Consider the following 24,165-nt stretch of genomic DNA (forward strand, 5'->3'; position numbering starts at 1 on the left):
TATTTTTTTTTCTTTCCTCACAGAGCAGGGGTTTTTTTTAGGCCTTTGATCATTCTCATCACCCTCTTCTAAAGCCCCTTTTAAGTCTGTAATAATACTCCTTTTCAGATGAGATGAAAACTATTCAGGATTAGGCAGCATCATTTTAATAATGTTATAATCTTCATACTTTTATTCCCCATCCCATTCACCACGCAGAATAACATCTTGTTTGCCTCCCTCTCCATCCCCCCTTTTTCCCTGGATTGCAGCTGCCCGCGGAGCAGCGAGACTCTCTGATGCTCTGGTCTCCTTCCTAGCTAATATTGGTAATTAAGAACTATGTGAAAAATACCTTGATTCCCCCTCGATGAATTTGCATTTATCAGCTTTGGCGTTGATTTGCCATTTTGTTGCCTTTTCTCCTGGTCATTTGCTTCTGTTCTGGCTTTGATGAAGATCTCTGTCAGCTCTGCGTTTGGCTGCTTCACAAATTCGTCTCCTTCTCCAGATCCTCACTAAATCTATTAGACAGTGGGTTTAATACCAGTCTGTATGGCTTCCTCTTGATAGTTAACCTCTGCTATGATGAAAATTCACTACTTAATTCTGTCTTCTCTCTCTTTAGATCAGTGGCAGTATTTGTCCTCTTCCCTTCTCTGCCTTAGCTGTTTTTCAGCAAAATGAATTGCCATCCGATTTCTCTGTCTCGTTAAATCCCTTCAACAGGTTGATAAAACCCCAGGAAGAATCAGAAGGACTCGTTCCTTCTGCAGAAGCTGATGTGTGTTTATACCCACCGGGGATTTCCTTGCCCACCAGTGCTTTTGTCTGCAGCAAGGTAAAACCCCGGGGATTGGCAGTGATCTCGGAGCGCTTTGTATCTTCAGTGGGACTCACCCACGGAGCTGGGCTGCGGAAAAAGATCCCAAACCCGCTCTGCAGGTACCCCTGGGCAGACTGACGGCTTCTGCTGCCTCCTCTGCCTTGATCCAAAACATTTTAGGTATAGGTGGTGGGCATCACTGTTTGCTTTCCTGATTTCTGAGGCTCTACGTCCTTGCTTTGAAGCCTGCACCCCTCCTGCAGCTCCCCAGGGTGCGGGCACCCCTACGACTTGCTCTCCTCCTTGGCAGGGGAATTAAACATCACCATCCGAGTTGTGGTTCACCATCCCCATAACGGGAAACTTCCTCATCCCCATCCCTGAAAACTTACTACTTAGGACTTTAAAAGCAAAAAAATAAAAAGCTCATTTTTGAAAGCATCTGTGTGAATGTTGTCTGAACTGGATCCCAAATGCAAACAGTTGCTCCTACTTTGCAATAATAAGGTGCAGGGGGTATGTATTTTCATCTCTTCTTGTGAGGACGCACGGGCTGAGACAACATTAAACTCCAGCGAGGAGATGTGCAACAGGAATATGATCAAAACCTGCTGCCACCAAAAGAAGAAATGGTGACTTAAGCATGCCCCTGTTCCCTGGGTAGGGACCACAGTGGAGGGATGCATTGCATTGCTATCCCATTACACAGAGCTGTTGAAGGTTGAAATGCTGTTAAATATACCACAGGCTTTTATTAAATGGCTTTATTAAAAAAAAAAAAAATGTGCACACACCAGCTTGCAGCCGCTGGAAGTGCTTTCTTCATCTGAGGATCATTTTTTCAGACAGTCTGACTTAAGAAGCCTTTCACCGGCTGTGTGTTAAGGATCGCTTCTGCCATCGCCCACCCAGGCAGCCAGCGCCTTTTACTGGGTAGGGAGGTTGGGTACTGGTTTTTTTGTCACGTGCCATAGACCCTGGCGCTGCAGAATGGTGCTGTGTCTGCTCAGGACAGCACTTGAGCACAGGCTCTAAGTTGGGGCGTAGCAATGGCACCGAGACGTGCGTTGGGGTGGTGGTGACATTGGAATACGTTATTTGGCCCCAATTCTACACTGCAGGTAGTGACTGAGCTGACACGAAGCGTAAATAAAGGGCAGAGGATGAACATAAGGAACTAAACCACAGCTGCCGGTGGCTGTTATGGTGACTCCGGGGTTTGTCCCATCAGTGCCAGCACCGCCGTAACGCAGCCCCTTTGCTCTGAGCCGGGAAACCCGCGTGCCGCCTCCTTCCTTCCCTGGTCCCTGCCACTCTTCACACCGACAGCTATTTTCCCGATAATCATTAACTTTCTAGGGGTACTAAAGAGTCTACTTTCTCTCTTGGTGTTAACCACAAATTATGAACTTTTTTCTTTTAAAACCTTTTTAAAAAAAAGTTTAAAGAAACTTCTAATAAAGAAACTGGAGATGTGTTTTTATAAGCAGCAGCAAGAAAATCTCTGTTTTGACTCCGTATCCAGGTGGTTTGGGACGCAGTGGAGCTGTAAACGTCACATAACGTTTTCTGCGTAAAGCGTCCGTGTTTGCTGTGTGGTGATGGCGCTGCTGGAATGCTCTTTCTTGCTCATCTTACAGGGGCACAACTGGGGTTTCTTTAGCTTTGAAGGAGAAGACCTGCTCAATCTTCATCCTGCCTGGCAAGGGCAATGACTTTGGGGGGTATTTTGGATGCCGAACTATCTTCTCTTTTACTTTTTTCTGCTAGGTAGTATTTTTACTGTCACAACTTACCTGTAGCTCCACGTACTCCGGCAGAGTCACTTCTGTGTAGCTTTTTGGGGGATGCTTTGGGGTTTTGTATATGGTGGGTCTCTAAAGCTGGTCGTTTCCTTCTACAGCTAAATACTCAAAGGGCAATATTTTGCTTTTCGTGGTATAAAATGTTTCTTGTAGAGTTACTGTCAACCCCTGTGTACCTCTGTGTGCTACACTAGCCATCAGCTTTCCATGTAAAGCACGACTAACCCTTTTTGCATCTCAGGAACTGAATTTAATTCACCAGTACGGCGCGGTAACTCCTTATATCCATTGTAATGGTCCAGTGAAATTCTGTTAGCAAAATACCTAATGAATGTTGCAATTCAATCAGGGCAATCTAGAGTGTAATGTGTGGAGCGGTGCCACCATTATATAAATCATTAAACATCAAAATGTAAGAAAAAAAAAAAAATCCCTAATCGTCGTCTGACCCCAAGAGCGCCTGCAAACGGCCGGGGACGAAGCCAGGCGTGGGCAGCGCCTGGCTGGGACAGGGACGGTGGCGAGCTGGGGTGGGATGGGTCACCAGCTTGGTTCCCCGTGCTTCGCCGGTTGCGTTTTTGGGTAACATAGACGCTGTGGCACGGGGAAGGGGTTGTTTGTGTGCTCTGGATTCCCCCAGGCCCTTGCAAGTCCTAGAGGGGGAACAGTTATTAATTAAAGGGATGCTTTAAGTAAAATGAAGGACAATAGTCATTGGAGAAATGCTCTTTAGGCGGTTTAGTTTTCTGCTGCAGCCCTGTTTGCACTGTGAACTGAGGATGCACTTTTTTTTCAGCTCTTTTGGCCACGGGAATTTTGGCAGAAGACCAGTCAAAAGGTGCAGTTGTGCTCTTGAAACGAAGATTTTATAAAGATAAATGGTTTAGAGGTTTGAGGGTTGTTTTTGGTTTTTAAACACAGTATCTTGAAAGTCTTCCTAATGAGAAGCAAATCTAGCTAGCAGAGACTTTGCGTTGGCTTTTGAGAAGATTGGATTGGAGGGAAATCTCTGGCTTTGGCCATGGGTCCGCTCTGCTGGGAGAGGTTATCTGCAGAGAACAAAACCAGAAGTAATTGCTTCTGAAATACGGACATGTTTGAAATGCACCGCGGGCTCCCTGGGAGGTTGGAGTGCGATTTGGAAGACCAATGCAGAATACAGAATTAAAATATTCCTGACTGCACGTATAGATACGTATACGGATGACTGTGTGAGATTTCAAGGTTTTATTGGCACTGATCTGATCTTGTGCCCGTCTGCTGGTTTAGGATCAGATTAGGTATTTTGCTTTCACTCAAAAACTGAAAATGGATAAACAGAGTGGACGCAGATGTCCCAGTCTTCACCTCTCCGAGCAAAGTTTGCACTTAGAAGTCACTGAAATGAGAACAAAGGCACAGAATTCTCCATCGCGGAGAAATACTTTTTATTAAAGGGATGCTGCCTTGGATGGGTGCAAACCTTTGGGAAGCTGCAGGGGATCAGCTCTGCAGAGCCTCCACAGGGCTCCTGGGGAGCAGCCCGTGAGCCCCGCCAGCCTCTGCCCATCCGCCGCACGCTGCTGCATCCCCGCTGCCCGTTCAACCGTCCCTGCCTGCTGCTTCACCAGCCATTTGCGTCGGGGCTCAGCAAACCCAGCACGGCGTTCTCAGCTGGAAGCCCCCAGCTAAAAAAAAATAATAAAATGAAGCCTAGCAGCTGCGGCCGGGCGCGGCCGGGGCAAGAGGAGGGAGCAGAACAGGGGCCATCGGTCGGTGAGCGATGCTCAGCCGGACGCTGCCTACAGCCGTTGTCCCTCCACCGCAGGCTGCTCCAGGGGTCCATCCCCGCGGATCTGCTCCGGCGAGCTCCGGGATGGACAGATGGCGGCCGGTGCTCAGCTGTGCCCAGCGCTGCCTTCTCTGGCCTGCGGAGAGCTGGCTTGTGTGAAGCTGCTGGATGGACGCTTGGAGCCTTACAGCCAGCCTGTTGGTAAAGACGGCCGCGAAAGACCGCTGATTGCAAATATGAGGCCTGGCAAGGTGCGAAACGTGCCATTTGCAGGGCACTGGGCACGCACTGTGTGTGCTGCACGTCCTGCCAGACCCATTTGAGAGGTTCTTGGTCTCCCACATCAGTCCTGCAGACCATCACCCAACACCGACTTCCTTTCTGTATTAAACCAGTTTATTTTAAGCCTGAAGCAATGTGTTATCTCTCAAGAAAAAGTAAGCTGAGCCTTTTTTATATAGTTACATCCAGGAGTTTTTGCCCTGCAGTGCTTGAGTCTGGAGATATTTTAAGAGCTCTGCTGTCTTGTGCTGGGGGGGAACACAATGAGTATGGAGATGGGGAGCGCTGCTGCTTTGAGAGGTGAGTAAAGGGTCTGTGCTGAACTGACACTCGCTGAAAAATTTGTTCAGCCTAATTAGCAGCAAATCACTTCTGTGTCCAAGCAATTGTAGAGACGGGAGACAATTCCCCCCTCTCCTTATCCCCTGCTGCCCTTGGTGGCTGTTCAGAGCCCTCCCTGGCCGAGCAGCTGAGGGTTTTTGCGAGGACGGCAGATCCGCATCCGCGTGTCATTGCAGACCAACGAGTGCAAAATGGCATTACTGGAAATTCATGGGAAACTGTACGCCCATCTTGGGCTTTGTCGCGGACTGTTCAAGCTGTCACCGGAACCGGTCACAATCGATCAGCTTTTAAATTTCATGAAATTTTAATTAAAGAATGGAAAGCCTACGAAGACATCACAGGACAAGAGCACTGGAAACAAATACAATTTCACTTCCAACCATTAGCCAGAAAAGCAGCAAATGGTTGACTGCACATCACCATTGCAGCCTAATGAAAAGTACCGCTCTTGGCTTCAGCGGGCAGGTCATTAGTGACTTGAATAATCAGTGACATTTCCCTTCTAAATCTGACACAAACGAAGTGCAGTGCTCTGGAAAAAGCCATTAAGTGCAAAGCCTTGCCTTTGCTCTGCTCCAGGTATTGCAGAACAAGGTCTAACGGCAGCCTTTAGCTGTGATTTGGCTTTGATGGCACCCACGGGATGGTAACCCCCCCCCGGTACGCTGAGAGACAAATCCTTCCAGCCTTGCACAAGTACGGTTTCTGCCGTCGTTCCATGCAAAAAATGCTTGCTCCTCACTGGTGTTCACGGGTGCAGCCAGTAAAAGATACAAGTAGGAAAACCTGTGATCTGGAGTACTGGGAAGCTGAGAGGTCTGGTCTTGTGTCGGAGAGGTACCAGCAGGTAAAGGTCTAGCTCATCGTGGAGTCCCTTTAAAGCCTGACATCCTCCTGTGAATTCCCGTGGCGGCTCCCAGGGCTGGGTGTCAACGTGTTTTTCTGCACGTTTTTTCGATGGGAGTGGAAAGCAAGCGGCACCGCACAGGAAAAGGGAAGGACTGATCTTGTTTATGTCTGTCCCTCCGCTTTCTCTGAATAACGTGTTGTCAGATGGACGGAGTAATCGCATGGGTGTGACTTCCTCTGCTCCCTCCCCGTGCGCCAGCGGCTTTGAAAATAATGCCGAGACGTTAATAGGAGCCAGACTGCTTTGGGGAGGGTCCCGTGTGTTGAAGCAGTGAGTCTTTAAGAAGGTTTTTTTTGGGGAGGAAAAGATCCCACGGGGGAAACTTTTCCCAGGCAAAAGCATTACCAGGAGCTGGACTGGGAAGCACTGTTGTCTTGGAAACTCTGCTGAGTATGTCTGATCTTCAAAATTCCTTTTTCTTTAAGGACCCCAAAATAGAAGTTGCCGATGCAGTCAGTGTATCTTTTTTCAATGGCTCTGGTTTATATTTAGCCCTGTGTGGGGAAGTTCCAGGGCAGCGTATTTTTGGTCGTTAGCTCTCCTGATCGTGTTTGGGCTAAGAGTCTACAGCTCAGTGGGTCAATCTGTTTGAGATTTAGTCCCGTGAGTTAGAGCCTTACTGAAAACACGTGAGTGATCACAGATAAAAGTGTGTTTTTAATGAGTGGTTTCATTAATAATGGGGTAAAAAACGACCTGGGAAAGTTCATTAATAGCTAACCGATTCCACTCCCAGCTATTGTGTAGTTAGTTCCAGCTGAAGGCTCTTGATAGTTTTATTGCTTAAAAAGGGAACGGTGATAAGATGTTGTTCCAAAGTAAAAAGCTTTATTACCCTATCAAAAGTTTATTTTTAATATGTTACATTTATGATGCATCCTTAAGTTGCATATCCAATCACTTGTATTTATGGAAGCATCCAGGTAGCTACTGCCATGTGATATTCTTTATCCTGCCGTGTTTTGGAGAGATTGGATTCCTGAAATCCCTTTGCCTGTTAGAATTTGGGACCCTTCTGAAGCTGGAGGAGGTGCTGTCCTCCTCCTCTGTCTCACTGCAGACAGCATCTCCCTTGCCAGCGTGTCGCTTTCCGTCACCCGAGGTCATCCGGGAGATGTCCCAGGCCATCTGGAGAAGGCCTTGGCGATGCTGTCTGGGGGTTCTCCTGAATTACCCGCTTGAATGCCCTTTGACCTGTGCTCTTAAAACTCTTTGTGTGCCATGAAGGAAACCACAGCAAGCAGCAAGACGATTAAAAGCATTGATATTCCTTGGGTTTGTCATGGTTTTAGCAGGCCATCACCACCAGTGCTTTCAGTTCTTTTTCACTCGACTCTGGTTCCCCACTGGTCACTCCAGCGGTTGCCATGTCATGCACCCAAGCTTCTGGAGCTACAGAGAGATGTAGAATATTGCTTGTAAAATTAATGCCAGCAGCTGCCTCTTTTCTGAGTATATAGTGAAGAGGAACTACCATGCAACTTACTTTTTGCTCCGTCTTTGGTCACAGAGAACCAGGTCCTATCTCCATATGACCCGGAAACTCAAGTTAAAGAGAAAACTGGAAGTAGCTTTTTAATTGTCATTTTGCAACTTAAACTCCAACCATCTCACCGATGGGTGTGTGCTGGACCACAGCTCCATTAATTCATGTTTTAAGGATGGTGGAGGTAGAGGAGGTGTGAGCGATGGGCATTGCCTTTGCAGCTCGAAACCCTTCAGGGCATGGAGGAGAAAGCTTCTCTCTCTTTTCCATCCGCAGGTGACATAGTGGACATCTACCAGCGGGAATTTCTCGCCCTCCGGGACCGACTGCACGCAGCTGAGCAGGAGAGCCTGAAGCGCTCGAAGGAGCTCAACCTGGTCCTGGAGGAGATCAAGAGAGCAATCTCGGAGAAGCAGGCCCTGCGGGATATAAACCGGACCTGGAGCAGCTTATCTGGTGAATAAACAGAGGAGTTGAGGATCTCGGGCTGTTTTGAAGCAGTTGCTAACAAGGAGGTAGAGGCGTGCGTGTGTGTGGGCAGGGCTGCGGACAGGACCTGCTCTTCTCTCCCCAGCAGCAGCAGATTGTGGAGTTCGGAGGGACTTGGGAGCTCTCACCCTCCTGTTTAATTAGAGGTGCCTATGCATCGTTAAACACCAAGATTTGCCTCTGCCGCAAATGTTTGCCAGTTTGCTTGCTTACAAGCTTTTTTTTTTCATGCAAGTCATACAGGCCATTTCCTATGGCTCTACTGAATCCATATGGAAAATGGTTATCCAAAGAGGGGGGGGAGGAAGGAGTTAGGTTGGCTGAGCACCCCTTGCCAATTTGTTCTCTTTTTTTTTTTTTTTAAGTTGCTCAGTTGAAGAAAATTGGATCTCTACAGAAAGATCTGATTTGACCTTCATTTTATCTTCATTCTCCCCTCCTCCTTCCCAAATATTTTGGGACTTCTTTGAGGCCCTCATGGCTCCTGCTGAACTGTAATTGGGTTTGTGGTAGCATGTTAAAGGTTGGCCTGATTTTTCATAACCCAGCAGTAGTCTTGGATGGCCAGGCTGCTCTAAAAAGGCTTTTTGCCTTGCAGTCTCTTCCTACCTACCGTTCCTTGCAATTGATTCCCTTTTCCTTTTTAAGACGAAACCAAGTTAAAACTGTGGAATATCACCAACAAGAATGTGCTGCACCTTCCCACCATCTTCCATCATTTGCCACATTTGCTGTCAAAGGAGAACAGTCTGCAGCCAGCCGTGCATGTGGGACAGGGGCGCACTGGAGGTAAATGGGAATTAGTGCTGCTTCTGGTGCTCTTCCTCACTTTGGTGCCTGTTCCTCCCCTTTCCTCCGGGCCTGGCTGTGGTACGGAGATGAGCAGGACTGGAGGAAGGGCTGCATGCATCATGCAAGCTTCCTTGGTATCGTGGCACGTGGGGTGGGTAAGCCATGTCATGTCTGCGAGTCTACGGGGAGTGCTGTCTGTGCTCTTGACTGGCACTAAAATGTTCTCAGTGCTTATGCCAGATGTTTTTTGCTGCTTTCCATCTCCAGAGTGCTCTAGACTTTGCCTGGAAGGTGGTCAGATGAAAGCATAGCTTGCAGGGTGCTTCCTGGAGACTCTAACCCAAGACAAATCCCATCTGGAGTAGGACTTTGGGTACTAGACAATTCCCCACTCTGCTCCCAAATCCCAACCCAAAGCCAAAGACCTGACTCATCCCTCCTACACTGATGTGCTTCTGGCCATGGGAGGAGTTAGGAGAACAAGAGTGGTCTGGAAGTTGCCATTTACAGGCTGAAAAGGAGAGGAAGAGTTTTCAGGTGTTTCCTTAGGCGTCATTGTTCAAGGGAGAAAAGAGAGTCCATCTGACCTCCATGGGTGCCCTGCCAGCCTGGGGTGCTGCTGGTCGGTACTGGGCTAGGGGATAGGAGTGTGGGTACCCTACATAGCCCAGGAACCCATCAACCTGCTGATCACAGCTGGTTTTTAATGGCAGAGCGTGACACCAAGCAGGTGAACTATGAGGCAGTCATGGGAGTGGAGCGAAGTGTCTTGTTCCAGCACAGTCCCCTCTCTAAAATCTCTCCTTGGCCCTGGGCAGTGTCTGTCGTGATGGGAATCCCCAGCGTGAAGCGGGAGGTGCATTCCTACCTCACCGACACCCTCAACTCCCTCATCTCAGAGCTCACTCAGCAGGAGAAGGAGGACTCCGTCATTGTCGTCCTCATCGCTGAGGTAAGACAGAGCTTTGCCTGTTTGTCACGTTTCCCTGTTTATCCCGTTTCCCTGGCCCCCACCCCATCCCACAGTCTGCCAAACTCGGTGCCAGACAGGGTGGCTGCCCACCTGGAGGCCAGCTCTGCCGCTTGCCGGGGCAGATAAGCCCAGCCTTGGGCTGCCATCCGACCGGGATCGTTAGATGCATCCTGCCCAAAACGAAACACTGATTGGGCCAGTGAGGGCCAGGACGTGACCAGGCAAACATCAGCAGCTGCCAGCACAGCACGTGTGTTTATCTTTCTGGTCTGAATCGTGATGGCTCTTGCAGGGTGCTTGAGGGGTTGTTCCCAAAATGTGCTGGCCCTCATGGCCACGTCTGGGGGAGCTCCAGACCCACTCCTGAAGCACTAACCCCCTCTCCCCTCTCGAAACCTAAAAGCCCGCTTATTTGGGGCTGAAACTAATATGCCTCTGAGTACTAGCGTCTGGAGCCCTGAATCAGCTGCTGAATCCAGGGGCTAAAAAGCTTTGATACATTAATCCGCAAGAGCTGCTTTTATCTATGGGTTTAGATGGTTATTTTTCTCCATGGCTTTCCCCTCAGGATTATTTTCTTGAGCTTGAAGTGCATTTGTCTTAATTTCCAGAAATCCGGTGAGAAAGATAAACCTCAGTGGCATGGTACTGGGAGCGGAACAAAGATAAATGTCTGGGTTTGCTGCCAGTTTACCCATAATTTTGAGTAGCATTTGGCTTTTGGGTCTCTGGCCGGTATTCCATGCAAGGAGAAGGTGTGCACAGATGGGTGCAGCCCAAAGTCCCGCGATGAGATTCAGTCCTGGCCATCGTTTCCCTTTGAGCCAGGACAGGTTTGGTGGCTGTTTTAAAGCGTGAGAGGTTTTCAGTAACTTGACCAAAAGCATCTTCTATTTAGAACTGCAGTAATTTTTTATTTTTTTTTTTAGTTGACTTGAAAATAGAGTGCACGCTGTGGTGGCAGCACCTGACTTTCTGTGTGTATCTGTGACAAGGGAAATGAACAACAAATAAATTCATTCTGATACCGTGAAGTGCGGGAGGACACACGTCATATCCCAGGAACAGCGATGGCAGTTGTTGCAGATCACCGCTGTCACTGTTCTTGCTGACACAACATCCTCCTTCCGTGCGAGTGTCAGCCTCTTCCCAGACAAAGTGTTTCTCGATGTAACTGCACTTGGCGTTGCTTGGGATGCACTTCGGGCATGGGATAAAGAGGTGGTACCTGGAGCAGACGCTGGGTAGTTTGGAAACTCAGGTCAACAAGTGGAGCAACTGAATATACTTTCTTGGGGTGGGGACTTCTCATTTCCGAGTGCCGCTAACCACCATGGGTGTCATCCACGGCGACCGGGCGGCCCGGGAGAGCTGGGGGCTCCCCGGCTGGGGGCTCACCTGTCACCAGCCGGCCGTTTTGGTGGAGTTGGGTGCTTGGAGCGGAGTTTGCTCCCAAAGCCAGGAGCATCTTTCCTGCCTTTGTTTTTCCTGTTGCTGTTTTCTTGGCAGCAGCGGTGTAAGAAATCAGTCCAGCACTGGGAGCCTGAGCCCTGTTTGGGAAAGGGGCCTTTTTCCTTTCCAGAAAACCCTCCCTTGTCACTGTTCCAGCATGGAAGCGTTGTCCCCGGTTTGTGACATACATCCCCAGCGTCTCACTTCTCACCTCAGCACAGCAGCAGCAAGTCCCGGCTTCTGCGATGCTGCGTCTGCAGATCCGCCTGGGACACGCGGTCCCGTGATCCGCACAACTTCCCAAAACAATACCACCACCAGGAAACAGGGACAGTTTTTGCTCCTGAGTCTCCTGCCCTTTCTTCTTGGATTTTGTTTTCCCGGTCACTATGCAGATGGTTTCTGTTCAGTGCCTGCCCCTGTGTTTGCATTTATCTCGCCTGCAAATAGCAGCGTGCGGCGCTGCTGACCTTTGCCTCCCAAGAGTTACAGGTTGCCAGGTTGCTTGTGGGAACAAACTGTTGTTTTAGGAAGAAAAGCATCAAAATTAACCTGAAATGAAAAATACACGCTTATAGATAGACCCCTCTTTGTCACAAAAGGGATGGAGATCCTTTTCTGCAGAGAGTGTTCGCTTGGATGAAAGCCAGCCTGTATAGAGGGGAAAAAAAAGAAAAAAAAGCCCAGAAGTTAACACTTGGTGCAAACGCTTGGTGCTGGCAGGGGCAGAAGTGCCAGGAGAGCAGATGGGGAAGACGCACAGTGCTGTGGGGTGGTGTTTGGTGTGTGATGCCTTTGGTTACCACTGGCCACAAAGGAGGGCTCCTAGGAGACCGTCAGCATGGGGAGAGCGGTTAAACTGGATAAAAGGAGACATAAAGGTGCCGACAGTACCCCCGGGGTGTGTTGAAGGCGATTTCTGAGTGACACAGGCTCAGGCTGAAGGCTCTAACCTGCTTGTCTTTTGTTTTCAGACGGATCCGCAGTACACAGCCGGAGTGGCAGAAAATATCAAAAACTTGTAAGCACTTCCAGATGACTACGGCGGTACGGTCTGTCTGCGGCGAGGCCAGGGAACGGCTTCATTAAGGAGAAAATACACACTTTTATGCTTCCTTTTTGGGCTTTTTTTTGGTTGTTATTTGGGGTTTTTTTTCTGTTCTTAAACTCTGGGCTGTCTTTGCTATTGCCACTTCCACTTTCTGCTTGTTCTGAAATGCATCCCATATGTAGCTTCCATTAGGCTGCTTTGTGCTTGCAGTATTTAGCACAGACGGTCATGCCATTTCGTTTGGCTCTTTCTGTCCTGTGGCGCTGCGAGAAGATGGATTATTTAGATTTCCAGTGATCCTGGCAATTGTTTCTGTGTCTAGTGCAGCCCTCTACCTGCTCTGCGGAGTCAGAGCAACTGGGCAGTGTGGTAAGCACACCCAAATGCTCCTGCCTTATTTTGCTTTAAAATCCATTGTCCGTTTTTCTTTCTGCTCCAGTTCGTTTGTTTTTCCCTTGTTCTAGGCACTAGTTAGATTTGTCTCTCACGCTAGCTGCTATTTATGTCCCGGAGTCTTAGTGGCTTTTGCAGCTTCGTCTGTGGCTGTTTAGGCAGAAGCGGGTGACGGATTATTAACCGTGAGGCGGTCCAGGCGTTAACAGCATGAAGAGCTTGGAGGCAAAAGAAAAAGGTGGTGAGAGAAGAGGCTGCGACTCCCGTCCAGCTCCTGCGATTGCGTTTTTCCCAAGGATCGCAGTCGCCATAAGAAGGAGACGCAAAAGGGCAGCACATCCTCCCGGCGCCCCGCGTCCCCGAACCAATGATGGGAGAGGGGCTGGGACGTGTGCGGGGAGGCTTGTGTTCCCCGGGCACTTGCAGAAGAGCTGAAACACAGCCCTCCATCTTGCTGTGCAGGAGCTGGCAGAGCTCCCCTCCTTCTGCGGGCTGGCAGGAGGACGCACTTATCAGGGGATAATGGACCAATTGTCCGATGGATCCTGATGAAATTACTGGGCGCTGCTGCAGAGAGTGCTTCTGCATAGAAGGCCTGAAACTTTAATTGACTTAATGATTTGATTTCTCGCCGTCCCCCTCTCCAGTGCCTCCTGCTCCTCCCTGATTCACTGAAATTATTTTTTTTCTTCCAAATTGAGTTGAGGTGGTATGGGGCCAGGGCAGGCTGAGCTCATATTGCAGGAGGGAGAAAGCCACTGCTGCTTTGGTGCAGGTTTTGTCAGCTCAGTGAGAAGCTTCTGTTTCAGTGCTGCCTGAGGAAAGGAAGATTTGAAAATGTTAGCTGAAAATCTTGCCAGTCCCGAGGAGGGAATAAGGAAGGGGAAAATAAGTGAGAAGTTTTTGGCAATCTTGCTGCTTTGTCTTCTTCTGCCCCATCTCCCATCCTCCAGGCACAAACAAAGGAAATCAGCCTTGCACCAAATGTTCTCAAAAAGGGCAGTGTAAAAATAACTGGTTTTCCCGCTTATCTCTCACCGTTACAGTAATCTCTGGGTATTGCTTGCAAGGCTGTGGTAGGTACATATTTTTCAAATGGGTGACATTTTCTGTTTGAGTTTGGCTCTTTAAAGGGTTCTTAACCTCATTATAGGGAAAATAGATGCTGATTTTATCAGCGTGAGGAACTCGGTAGAATTCCTGCTGGCTGTCCTAACTGCAGCCCAGCACCGTGTTTTAAGTAACTTATCAGAAATGCATAACATAATCTCTGCAAAATGGCTTTTAATTACTGATGGATTTGGGAAAATCTCTAAATGCTGGTGATGCCAGCAAGCCCTTTCCTTGGTGCGCCAGTCCGCAGGTCTGTGTAATTCTGTAGAGAGTACGTGATGCTCGTGGCTGGTCTTTAAAGCTGCCCCACGTTTTTTGGGACAGGCTGTGGGATGTTTGGGCAGAAGTGAATCCAGCTGTTTTCTCAGTGTTTCCATTTGCTGACCCGTGGTCCTTTATCTCAACTGGCCTGGATGTCCTCACAGACCGTAAGATGTCCATGTGGCCGTCTTTAAAGCCCACGTTGAGGACTGTCACCTCCGAGGCAGTGCCACTCCTCTGTAGTGAGCAGCCTTGTGCTGGTCCCCTGCTTTCCCAGCGAGCCAGCTTTGTAGGACTGCAGAGAGCTGAGGTTAGACACCGAGTAATTTGAGGGACTGGGAAAAATAGTTTATCTTCTGCAGTGGCAAGAGTGATTTTCTCCTGCTGATATTTGATGCAGTCAGTGTGCAGCACTTACGGGTCACCTGCAAAGAGACTCTGTGCCATCAGCAGTCAGCGTGTGCATGCGGGAGGGAGGAGGGATGCTGGCGGGGGGAGAGGCCAAATGTGGGGCTATTAGAGACCGTAGGAGGGAGAGAGCAGCTTTAAAACCCCGTGACAGTCCCTGTTGCTGTCCTTTGGTGAGGCCTGGAAGTGCACGGGCTGCTGGGGAAGTTTTATCTTAGAAGCTGTGTTTTTTGTTTGGTTCTGTGGCTCAGTGTTTGCCCAGCGAATTGGTCTCTGAAGTGGTGTGTCAGACGGGGAGCTATTTGTTTCCTGCTGCTTTTCTCCCTCAGATTCCCCAAGGAAATACACTCAGGTCTCCTGGAGGTAATTTCGCCTTCTCCACATTTCTATCCTGATTTCTCCCACCTGCGGGAATCCTTTGGGGACCCCAAGGAAAGAGTCAGGTAAGAATCAATGAACTTAAAAAAAGCAGGCACTGAGTTAAGTAACTGCAGCATCTCTCCCCACCCGGCCCCCACACTGACTGCGGCAGCCCCTGCTCTTCTGCAGGGCCAGGCAAAACCCTAAACTTTCTTTATCCAGGAGGGAATATGAGCTGGTGCCAGCTTTGCAGGGCTTGCTTTGTGCTGTGATGTTTCCATCACCAAGTGAGGGAGTCAGTTTAACTCAAAAGACACTCATTTTGAAGTCCTAAAGTTTTCCAGTAACTCTTAGCTGGCCAGTTTGAGTCCAAAAGGGAGAGGCCATATGCCGTCCCCTCTTCCGAGAGCTGTGTCACCTTCCCAGCTTAAATCCAGCCTCGGCTGGCTCCCCCAAGCAGCCCAGCATCCCAGGAGAGACTGGTGCTCCCATCTTGTTTGTCTCTTGCAGGTGGAGGACGAAGCAGAACCTCGACTACTGCTTTTTAATGATGTATGCCCAGTCCAAAGGCATCTATTACGTGCAGGTGGGTTTGGTGCTGGGGGCAGAGGGGAGATGGATGTACCTGTGAGTTCACTGTCGCTCGTACCTAGCTGAGAGAGGGCAAAGAGCCTGTCCAGTTGTGTGGTGCAGCAGAGTGGGAGTGGTTTTTAACCAGGTAGGTTCAAAAGTTAGGTTTCTAAGATGCTTTAGACTTTGAGAGCCCCCGCCTAGGGAGAGCAGGGATCCTTATTTCATTTACCTGTTAGATTGGGTGAGAAAAATCTGCTTGGAGCATCTTCCAGAATAAACAAGATCTGTGCCAAAGCTTTCCTCCAGTCTACGGCGTGATTGCTCTGCACGAAGAGGCTCTTGCTGGAACCTGGCACTGAGTGTCCTTTCCTCTTGCAGCTGGAGGATGATATTGTGGCCAAACCAAACTATCTCAGCACGATGAAGAACTTTGCCTTGCAGCAGCCCTCCGAGGAGTGGATGATCCTGGAGTTTTCTCAGCTGGGATTTATTGGTAACGTTCTCCCCCACTCACCCCAGTCCCATCAGCCATGGGCACAAGTGCCTGCTGGTTCTTGCAAGCACTTATGCTCTTGGTCCAACGAGTTTTCCCCACAAGACAGTAAAATACTCAGACTTGATCCCTCCCTGTTTTTGCAATGACTCGTGTGTTTGCACAGGGGAGAAAGATCCTCCCAGCTGGTACTGCTGATACTCACTTTTAATAAAAATAAACCTGGTCAGTAGCCCAGCAGACAGCCGAACAGCTTCGACGTGACCAGTAGCTCTTAGACTGGATGGGATCTGAAGTTGCCTAACAGTGTGCAAAAGGAAGTTTACATCAGCACGGAACTATTTTGGGAACAGCAGTACATGGTTGCAGTAGCAGCTTGATCTGTTGTTTTGGATACTGGTTTGACTGGCTTAAAACTTGTCATTTTGGGGGCAGGAAATGGTCTGTCCTGCAGCTGGCTGAATGTTTTTCATCCTTATTTCTCCCTGCTGAATGGAAGAGCTTTAGACCTTTTGATGCTGTTGTGACCTGTAAGACACTAATGCTTTCTAATTCTGTGATTAATATTAAATCCAGAACTGTATGAGCAATGCCAGCAGTACTGGTGCGTAAAACAGAGCTGCATGCTGTTTCCTTTACGTAGAGAGATGGACACAGCCAGCCTCCACTGCCCAGTCTCCCCAGTTTTTTCTTCCCAGCTCTGACTCTTGACCATTTCGTACCATAGCTGGTCTCTCTTCTCTCCTTTGTGCTGTAGGAAAAATGTTCAAGTCTCTGGATCTGAGCTTGATCGTGGAGTTCATCCTGATGTTTTATAAGGACAAACCCATTGACTGGCTGCTGGATCACATCCTTTGGGTGAAAGTCTGCAACCCTGAGAAAGATGCAGTACGTAAACAACCTCTGCTGAAGGGAAACCTTCTGTTCTGTGTGGGCGAATGCACGCTCGGTCTGTGTCTCCAGAGGATCTTTTCTCTGAGCTCTGGTGCTAACTGACTTTGCACCGAACCGTGCCATCCCTGTGGAGCGTGCCGCAGGGTGTCCTTGCAGATTGTGTAAGCAAAGACCTGGGAGTTCAGGCTTGTGTAGTCTGCAGCTGCCAGAAAAGGCGTTATTTCTGCATCTGAGCACTAACAGGGTACTCTTTCTCCAGTCCTCGAGGACAGTAGCTGTTCCTCATTCTTCTGTGTTGTTTTTCATTCCGGTGTGCTTCTCTCCCTGGCGTTCCTTGCTCGCTGACTACAACCCCAGAATAACCCTTTGGCTCTGGGCTCGTGTGCCGTGCCCGCCTGGGGCACACATGCGGGCTGCCCGGAGAGCTCACCCCAGGTGACCCAGGAGCAAGCCTGCCGTGCGTACTGTGCCAAAATGAAGCCGGAGCACGCAAAGCTCCTGTTGGGGTTTCTAGGAGGGTGCAGAGAGGTGAAATGGGCTCTGATTTCGTGCTGATGACTCTTTTCAGAGCCGTATCTGCAGGAAGCCTTGCAGATGGCAGCACAGAAGCGCCCATGCCCTGCGGAGGTCGTGTTTGAACTCCCATCAGCAGCAGCAGCGAGGGGCTAAAGCGAGTGGGAAGGGCAGAGGAGGAGTGTGTGTGACAGTAAATGTAAGATGAGCACACCACCAGATACTCTGCTGTCTCCTCTCTGAACATATTGTATTTACTCAGACGCTCCGTCGCCCTCCTCCCTGGCAGAGAATGAGCAGCGGAGTTCCCGTGCAGAGCTTGAAGCCAGTCGCTTAGGACAGACCTAGCCACAACTACTCTGTGGTGGCAAATGCCAGAGCATTTGGGGATAAATACTGTATTTATGTGTTGGGGGGGACAGGGCTCTGCAAAACTGGGGCAAGGATGTGGTTTAATTTGGCCTGATCCCTGGCAGAGGCCGTGATGTCAGCTCCAGTCCCCCACATGCAGCAGGACCAGTCTGAGATGACGTCCATCCTGTCCTCCTGGCAGTTCGAACCGTGTGCTCAGGTGTGACAGAGCAGTCCCCAGGCCTGTCCGGCAGCCCCCAGGGTCCTCAGATCCATGGGCAAAGCCAGGGTGGTGGGATGCTGGGATGGAGCTGGGAATGATGCTGCTGTCTGTGCTCCCCCCACCCCCCGGCCCTGCTTCAAAATCTTCATTGATTAAACGCAGATCCTGCTGCGCGGGATCATCTTCTCCTTAGCTCATCTTCCCTCGTCTTCTCCTACCTGGCGGAGCCAAGGTTTTCTCAGGGGAAACTGCAAGCGTCTTAAATGTGTTGCCTTTTTAAAAATTAACCTACTTTCCGTGTGGATTTCTGGCTCCTTTCCCCCACTGTTTGCATGATTAACTTTGCACAGCGCCCTTTCAAATATGACTTTCCCTTGTAAATCCCACTGTGCAGAATCAAATTGGTTGCGGGGAGGATTTGTCTTTTTGATTGAAAGTTTGTTTGACCTGAGCTTTTGGTAAGTGCTTTGCCTGCTCTGGCTATATTCTGCTCTTTCTTTTTTAACTAATTTTAGATTTACCTGGGGTAATGCTGTGTGAAAGGATGACCTTCTTACCACTGACTGAGCCATTCCCCCTCCTGGCTCGACTGAGACAACGCTGCTTTCAGCAAATACTTCTTCAGCAGAAGGGGAAAAGGGGAGAAAGAGAAACCAGGAGATGCTGTAGCTCCCCCGTTCCCTTCCTCCTCCTCTCCCCCTCCAGAGTGAGATCAGACCTGATGGCACCGGGTCTGGGGTTGCTGGCAATGAGTAGGGTCTCTCCCATTAGCATGGCTAGTTTTAATTTTCTAATGTAACATGAGCTGGATTAGGGGATTATCTCCTCTGCAGCTTGCAGGGGTCATGCCTGGAATTTCCCAGCTCCCGGCACGGCGGCAGTGGCCCGTGCAGGCAGCCCATCATGGGGGTTCGGTGCGGCTGGCGTTCCCCGCTGTGCCCTCCCTGATGCCGGGCGGCCGGTGACGCCGCGCCCGGCAGCGGGATTTCTGCCGGGGTTGCTCTTGGGTGGGAGGCTGCAAGAGCAGATGGTGGTACAGGTGCACATGCATTTCTTTTCTTGGAAAAAGCAAAAGTTGGAAAACAAATACCCTCTCCCTCCTGTTTTTAATGCTATATTTTTGTCCTGGTCACCCAAACTGAGAGAAATGAACTATTTTTAGACTGAGTTCTTGTCTCCATGCTCTCAGTGTTTCTCCCCTTTGTCCCTTATTCCTTTTCCATTGTCTCTCTCCCTCCACTCCATGACTGGATCAGAGTTGCATCTCCAAGTTTATTTACACGGTGGGATGGGTATGGAACAGTCAAACAGCTCAGACGTGCCATACATCTGCTTAACAACGCCTGGCAGCAAGCTGACAACTCAGCCCGCCTGAGAAGAGCCCGCACTTGCTCCCTGTTTGCTTAGGCTCTGAGTCGTCCCCGGACTTACCGTACCTTCAGACGCCAGCGCTGCCGAGCTCGCAGTTGCAGGGAAAAGGCTTTCCTGATAAGCCAAGGAGAAAAGAAACAAAAGTCTCTGGCTGTCCCTACCTGACAGCACCCAGAGGAGATTTGCTCGGCGTTTGCTAAGCTGTGCTTGGCAAAGAGACGTTCGGCTCTTAAAACTGGGCGCTCCCAGCAGAGCCCGGCGGGTGAGCGGCCGAGAGTCAGGGTCAGGTTCCTCCAGGGTGCAGCTGAAAGCCCTCTTGCCAAATTGAAGCCACAATAACAGACAAAGGCGTAGAGATAGAGACACAGGATGTTTGTCACTCCTCGTGCCCTTGTCCGTTCCTCGTGCGGGTCGCAGCTGATCGCAGGGGTGTGAGCCTGAGGCACTGCGGGATTGTGTTGTTTCAGAAACACTGCGACAGGCAGAAGGCAAACCTGAGGATCCGCTTCAAGCCCTCGCTCTTCCAGCATGTGGGAACCCACTCTTCCTTGGCTGGGAAGATACAGAAGCTGAAGGTGGGTACCAGCGGCCCGTCCAAGCCGCAGACAGCCTTTCTGCCAGGCCTGGCCTGCCGGCACCCGGGAACTGGCTGCTTTTGGGGTGGGGACATCAGTGACAGCAGCTGGTGGGATGGGGGCAGCTGGATTTCTGTGCGGTGATTGTGTTTTATTCTGAATGACAGTGCTCACTTCTCAAAATGGCAGCAACGCATACCAAGAGTCACTGCAGGCTTTTAAGCCTTGGTGCTGGCCCTGGCTGCCTGTCCTGAGTGCCGAACCATGGTCTGGGCAAGTGCACTCAAAACATCTACTGAAAAAACCTGGAGAGATGTTTCCTGAGTTGGTCTGATTTCCTTCCCACCCCACCTCCTTAATTCCTGGGATTTGCTGATAGGCAAACTAGAGCTTGCTGTGTGAGAGTTTAAATTATTTGTGTGTGTTTAAACATTGATAAACCAAGCTTCCCCCAGCCACACGTGCAGGAGCTGTAGACACAAGTCCCTGGCCTGTGTCTGTCCTGTGTCTGTCCCATTCCCAGGTAGATGGTTGGTGTAACCCAGCTTGTGTCACAGTGCAGCGCCTGTCAGGCCGTGTAAGCCAGTCATTTTATGGTGTCGTCAGCCGCCTTCTCAGATGTCAGGACTGTTCGCAGAGCTGGGGCAGGGACACGTGTTCAGGGATGCTTGGACAATGAAAGGCTCTTTGGTGCAGGATCAGAGCGCAGAGCAGTGGTACTTCTCTGTGCACCTTCTCCTGAAAAATGCATCCTCCTGCGATCCAGCCACGCTTTGCCCTGTCTGGTGCCTTCCCCAGATCACTTCTATCCCTTATCCGTCTGCGCTGTGCAAATAGAGAGCTTTTAATTTGCAGAGGCCTGTTGCTGGGACCCCTGTTCCTCACGGGTGAGAGCAGCTCATGACCCTTTTCTGCCCTTTTGCTTTGCGCCCACCAAGGACAAGGACTTTGGCAAGCAGGCCCTGCGGAAAGAGCACGTCAACCCTCCAGCAGAGGTGAGCACCAGCCTGAAAACCTACCAGCACTTCACCTTGGAGAAGGCTTACCTGCGGGAGGACTTCTTCTGGGCCTTCACTCCCACCGCCGGAGACTTCATCAGATTCAGATTCTTCAAACCACTCCGCATTGAAAGGCCAGTGCCTGGAGGGAGTTGGCGGGGGGGGGGGACGTGGGGACAGCCTGGAGGATGTAGAGACGCTTTCCTTTTGTTCTTCTCGCTCATGTGGAATTTCTTGCCCATCTCCTGCTTGGCTGCCCAAGAGGAGGGAGCAGTGTTCCTCCAAGACAGGGAAGATAACTTGACCATTTTTTGGTAGGGCCACGTTTGCCAGAGCCCATTGCTTTCCTGTGCTTGTGAGCAATCCACAATTTAGCTAAGCTGGTGCAGAAAGTCCCCTTCCAATCCACGTACCTGTTGGCTTTTTGGGAAGGCATCTGTTAGATTGAGCTGTTTGATGGTTCAGCTGGGGTGAAAGCCATCATGTCCCCCTGGGTTTCCATGGCTTTGGTCTCTGTCACAGGTTCTTCTTCCGCAGCGGGAACATCGAGCACCCAGAGGATAAACTCTTCAATACGACCGTGGAGGTTTTGCCATTTGATGTGAGTGTTTTATTGAGAACTGAGACTGGGGGGCAGGGCGGGGGGGGGGGTGGAGTGGGAAGCAAAGACGTTTGAGAGAAAGGAAATGCTTCAAGCCATCAGGAAAATCTTTACAAGACTCAAGTGCCTTTGAGAGGCCCTGGCTGGGAATCAGGGGGGAGTCCACACCTGATGGGGTGCTACCTCAGGAGCGGGGATGCTGCACTGAGCAGTCGCTGTGGGAGCCATCCCTCCCTGTCTGCGGAGGCGATGCACGGATAGATGGGATGGCTGCAGGGCAGGGGATGGAGCCAGCATGGTGCCATGGAAGCAACAGCATGAGGGCAGCAAATGTCCTCTTGTTTTGGGGCATGAGGTTCGGGGTGCCAGGCAGGGGGACAAGGTGCCAAGGGCTGCTGGCCAGGGCAGCTCTGGGGTTACTGCTGGTGCCTGGGACTTTTGGGTGACTCTTGCCACTGGCCTTGTGCAAAGCTCCTCTCCTTCCCGCAGAGCCTGCAGTCGGATAAGGAAGCCTTGCAGGAGGGGAGAGGCACAGCCATCAAATACCGCAGGACACCGGATGGCTACATCCAGATAGGTACAGCGGGGCGCGGGGTGGTACACTGCTGCTGGGTTTGGTAACACAGCCCATATCCTCGCCTTCAAGTGAATCGAGACCCTTAGTGCCGTTTGCTTGGCAAGGAGTAGTTTCTGCTTGCCAGGAGCCAGGTTGGAAGAGGATTTAATTGTCACTGTCTGCTCTCCTCCACTGCCCTCCATCCCCTCTTAGACCAGGTGTCCTCTTCAGGTAGTTTTCAGTCTCAAGTTTCTGCCTGTCTCTGCTCAGAGCTGGGACCAAAGTGTTCAGGTTATCCATTTGCCTAACCTGGTGTTAAAAACTTTCGCCGTGGGCAATTTCACGCTCTCCCTCCGCAGCCTGTCTTGGTACACACATCTCTTACAGCTTGGACTTTTGTCTCCTGGCACCTGAGCTTGTTTTAGTGCTTGTCCTGTCCTTGGACAAGAAAAAGTGACTGCAGCCTACAGGGACCTGCTGCTGCATGGTAAAGCCCTGGTTTCCCTGCTAAGACACAGTGCTACCACCAGGCCGCTCTGCCCCGCTTTTGTACAGCAGTGCTGTGTAGCCAAACACTGCCCATTTTGTTTTGTTTAGCTGATTTTTTGCTCCCCTGAGTGTAGCATTTCGCACTGTATTGCTGTCCACGCTGCTGATTTTCAGCCCCCGTCTCGTGTCGGGGAGCTGCAGACAGCGGGCTGCCATGGCCGCCCTGGGCCCCTCAGGGCTGGATGCCAGGGGACGTCCCTGCATCACCCGTGTGCTCTCCCTGCCAGGCTCCTTCTCCAAGGGCGTCGCGGAGGGCGAGGTGGACCCATCCTTCGGGCCGCTGGAGGCCATCCGGCTGTCCATCCAGACCGACTCCCCGGTGTGGATCATCCTGAGCGAGGTAAGCCGGGCTTTGCCTGCAGAGGGACAGCCCTGCCCAGCCCTCGGCCGAGGCTCTCCATCACCTCCCCTCGCTTCTCGCTGATCCCGGCCCTCTCTCCTTCCAGATCTTTATCAAAAAAGCAGAGTGACACTGATGTGAGGAAGGGTAGACACACGCGTGGATCCCTGGTCCTGGTCCTGCTCCCTCCTCTCCTGCTCCCTCCTCCCCGTGGCGCCTTGCCCGGGCACAAGGACAGCCATGCCGGCGAGGCGCAGGCCCGGCTGCCGGGAGGCGGCACACGCCGACAGCCCTCGGCAAACCAGCTGCCAGGCTGCGGGGCCAGGACATCATCTTCTCCAGAAGAAGAGCAAAAAGCAAAAAAAAACCCCACGATATCCTGTGCAGGGGGCTGGCTTTGCTCCCTCAGCCCCTCAAGGGTGCATGGCTGCCACGCACACCGCTCGGGCCGCACCGACATGGAGGACAGTTTGGGGTCGGGATGAGCTTTAGCAAGCGTGGGGACGAAAAGCACCTTCAGCCCAGGACAGGGCAATCTCTGGCTGTGGTTGGGGACAGAGAAGGGGCTTGGTCACGTTGAGTCCTGCCTGCTAACCCTGCAGAGGCGCTGGGATGGAGACGGCCAGGGATGGAGGTCTGCCTTGCCTTCGCCCAGGTCCTGGCCACAGCTGAGGATTACGTGAGGGTGAAGACTGACCCTCCTTCGGCAGAGGAGGAACGCATCCGAAGGGGTTGGAGCTACAAGTATGGCAGGGAAAACAAAAAAAATAAAATATGCCACACTGTGCCTGCCAGCATTGAACACAGCCCCTTAACTCACGGTGAAGTCGCCAGTGTCTTCATGCCTTGAGGTTGAGTGCAGAAACCATCTTTTTAAATAACTGTTTCAGTTACTGATTGGTGTGAAGTTTTGGGGGGAAAAAAGAAAAAAAAAAAAAGCAGAAGTAGCCCAGTTCAAAAATAGTAGGGATTAGTGTAAATCCCAATGTCTCTTCAGCTATACACTGGAATGCATTATACTACTTTAATGTGCTGTATTTTTTATTATTGGATACATTTGATTTTTTCAAGTATATCTCTCTATATAAATATATTAAATAATGTGCACTGTAATAAAAGGTCGGTTTAAACCTTTGGTGCAGCACTGAGTGTCACTTACTCTGGCTCTGCCCACCCCTTCCCCTCCGCAGGATGTGGGGGAACCAGCTGTGGGGACCAGCTGTAGCCCTTAAACCTGAAATGGCCTCGTTCCTCAGTGCTCACCAATACCGATACTCCCAAAGCATTGCTCGTGCTGGGGAAAGCACTTAGAGCAGCTTCACGGGTGACTGATTTTTTTATTTATTTTTTTTTTGGCCCAGCACCATAGGAGCGTTCACCAATTATAAAAAAAAGAAAGGTTGATTGGGTCTTTCCTCAGCAGGGAGTGAGG

General features: G+C 50.6%; 1 protein-coding gene across 1 annotated transcript in view; it reads left to right on the forward strand.

Annotated features, from left to right (window-relative positions):
• MGAT4B (alpha-1,3-mannosyl-glycoprotein 4-beta-N-acetylglucosaminyltransferase B) overlaps nt 1–22,981 on the forward strand; it is a 49,638-nt gene extending 26,657 nt beyond the window's left edge. The window contains exons 2-15 of the mRNA XM_086758995.1: nt 7,681–7,860; nt 8,542–8,682; nt 9,504–9,637; nt 12,085–12,131; nt 14,666–14,779; nt 15,207–15,282; nt 15,648–15,762; nt 16,520–16,650; nt 19,582–19,689; nt 20,628–20,821; nt 21,210–21,288; nt 21,778–21,865; nt 22,621–22,733; nt 22,840–22,981. Of these exons, the coding sequence (XP_086615121.1) occupies nt 7,681–7,860; nt 8,542–8,682; nt 9,504–9,637; nt 12,085–12,131; nt 14,666–14,779; nt 15,207–15,282; nt 15,648–15,762; nt 16,520–16,650; nt 19,582–19,689; nt 20,628–20,821; nt 21,210–21,288; nt 21,778–21,865; nt 22,621–22,733; nt 22,840–22,863 (1,544 nt within the window). The 3' untranslated portion in view covers nt 22,864–22,981. The remainder of the gene's footprint in view (nt 1–7,680; nt 7,861–8,541; nt 8,683–9,503; nt 9,638–12,084; nt 12,132–14,665; nt 14,780–15,206; nt 15,283–15,647; nt 15,763–16,519; nt 16,651–19,581; nt 19,690–20,627; nt 20,822–21,209; nt 21,289–21,777; nt 21,866–22,620; nt 22,734–22,839) is intronic.
• The last annotated feature ends 1,184 nt before the right edge of the window (nt 22,982–24,165 follow it).

The sequence above is a fragment of the Chlamydotis macqueenii genome, chromosome 14 (genome assembly GCF_036417535.1).
Source record: "Chlamydotis macqueenii isolate bChlMac1 chromosome 14, bChlMac1.mat, whole genome shotgun sequence".
Taxonomy (NCBI): Eukaryota; Metazoa; Chordata; class Aves; order Otidiformes; family Otididae; genus Chlamydotis; species Chlamydotis macqueenii.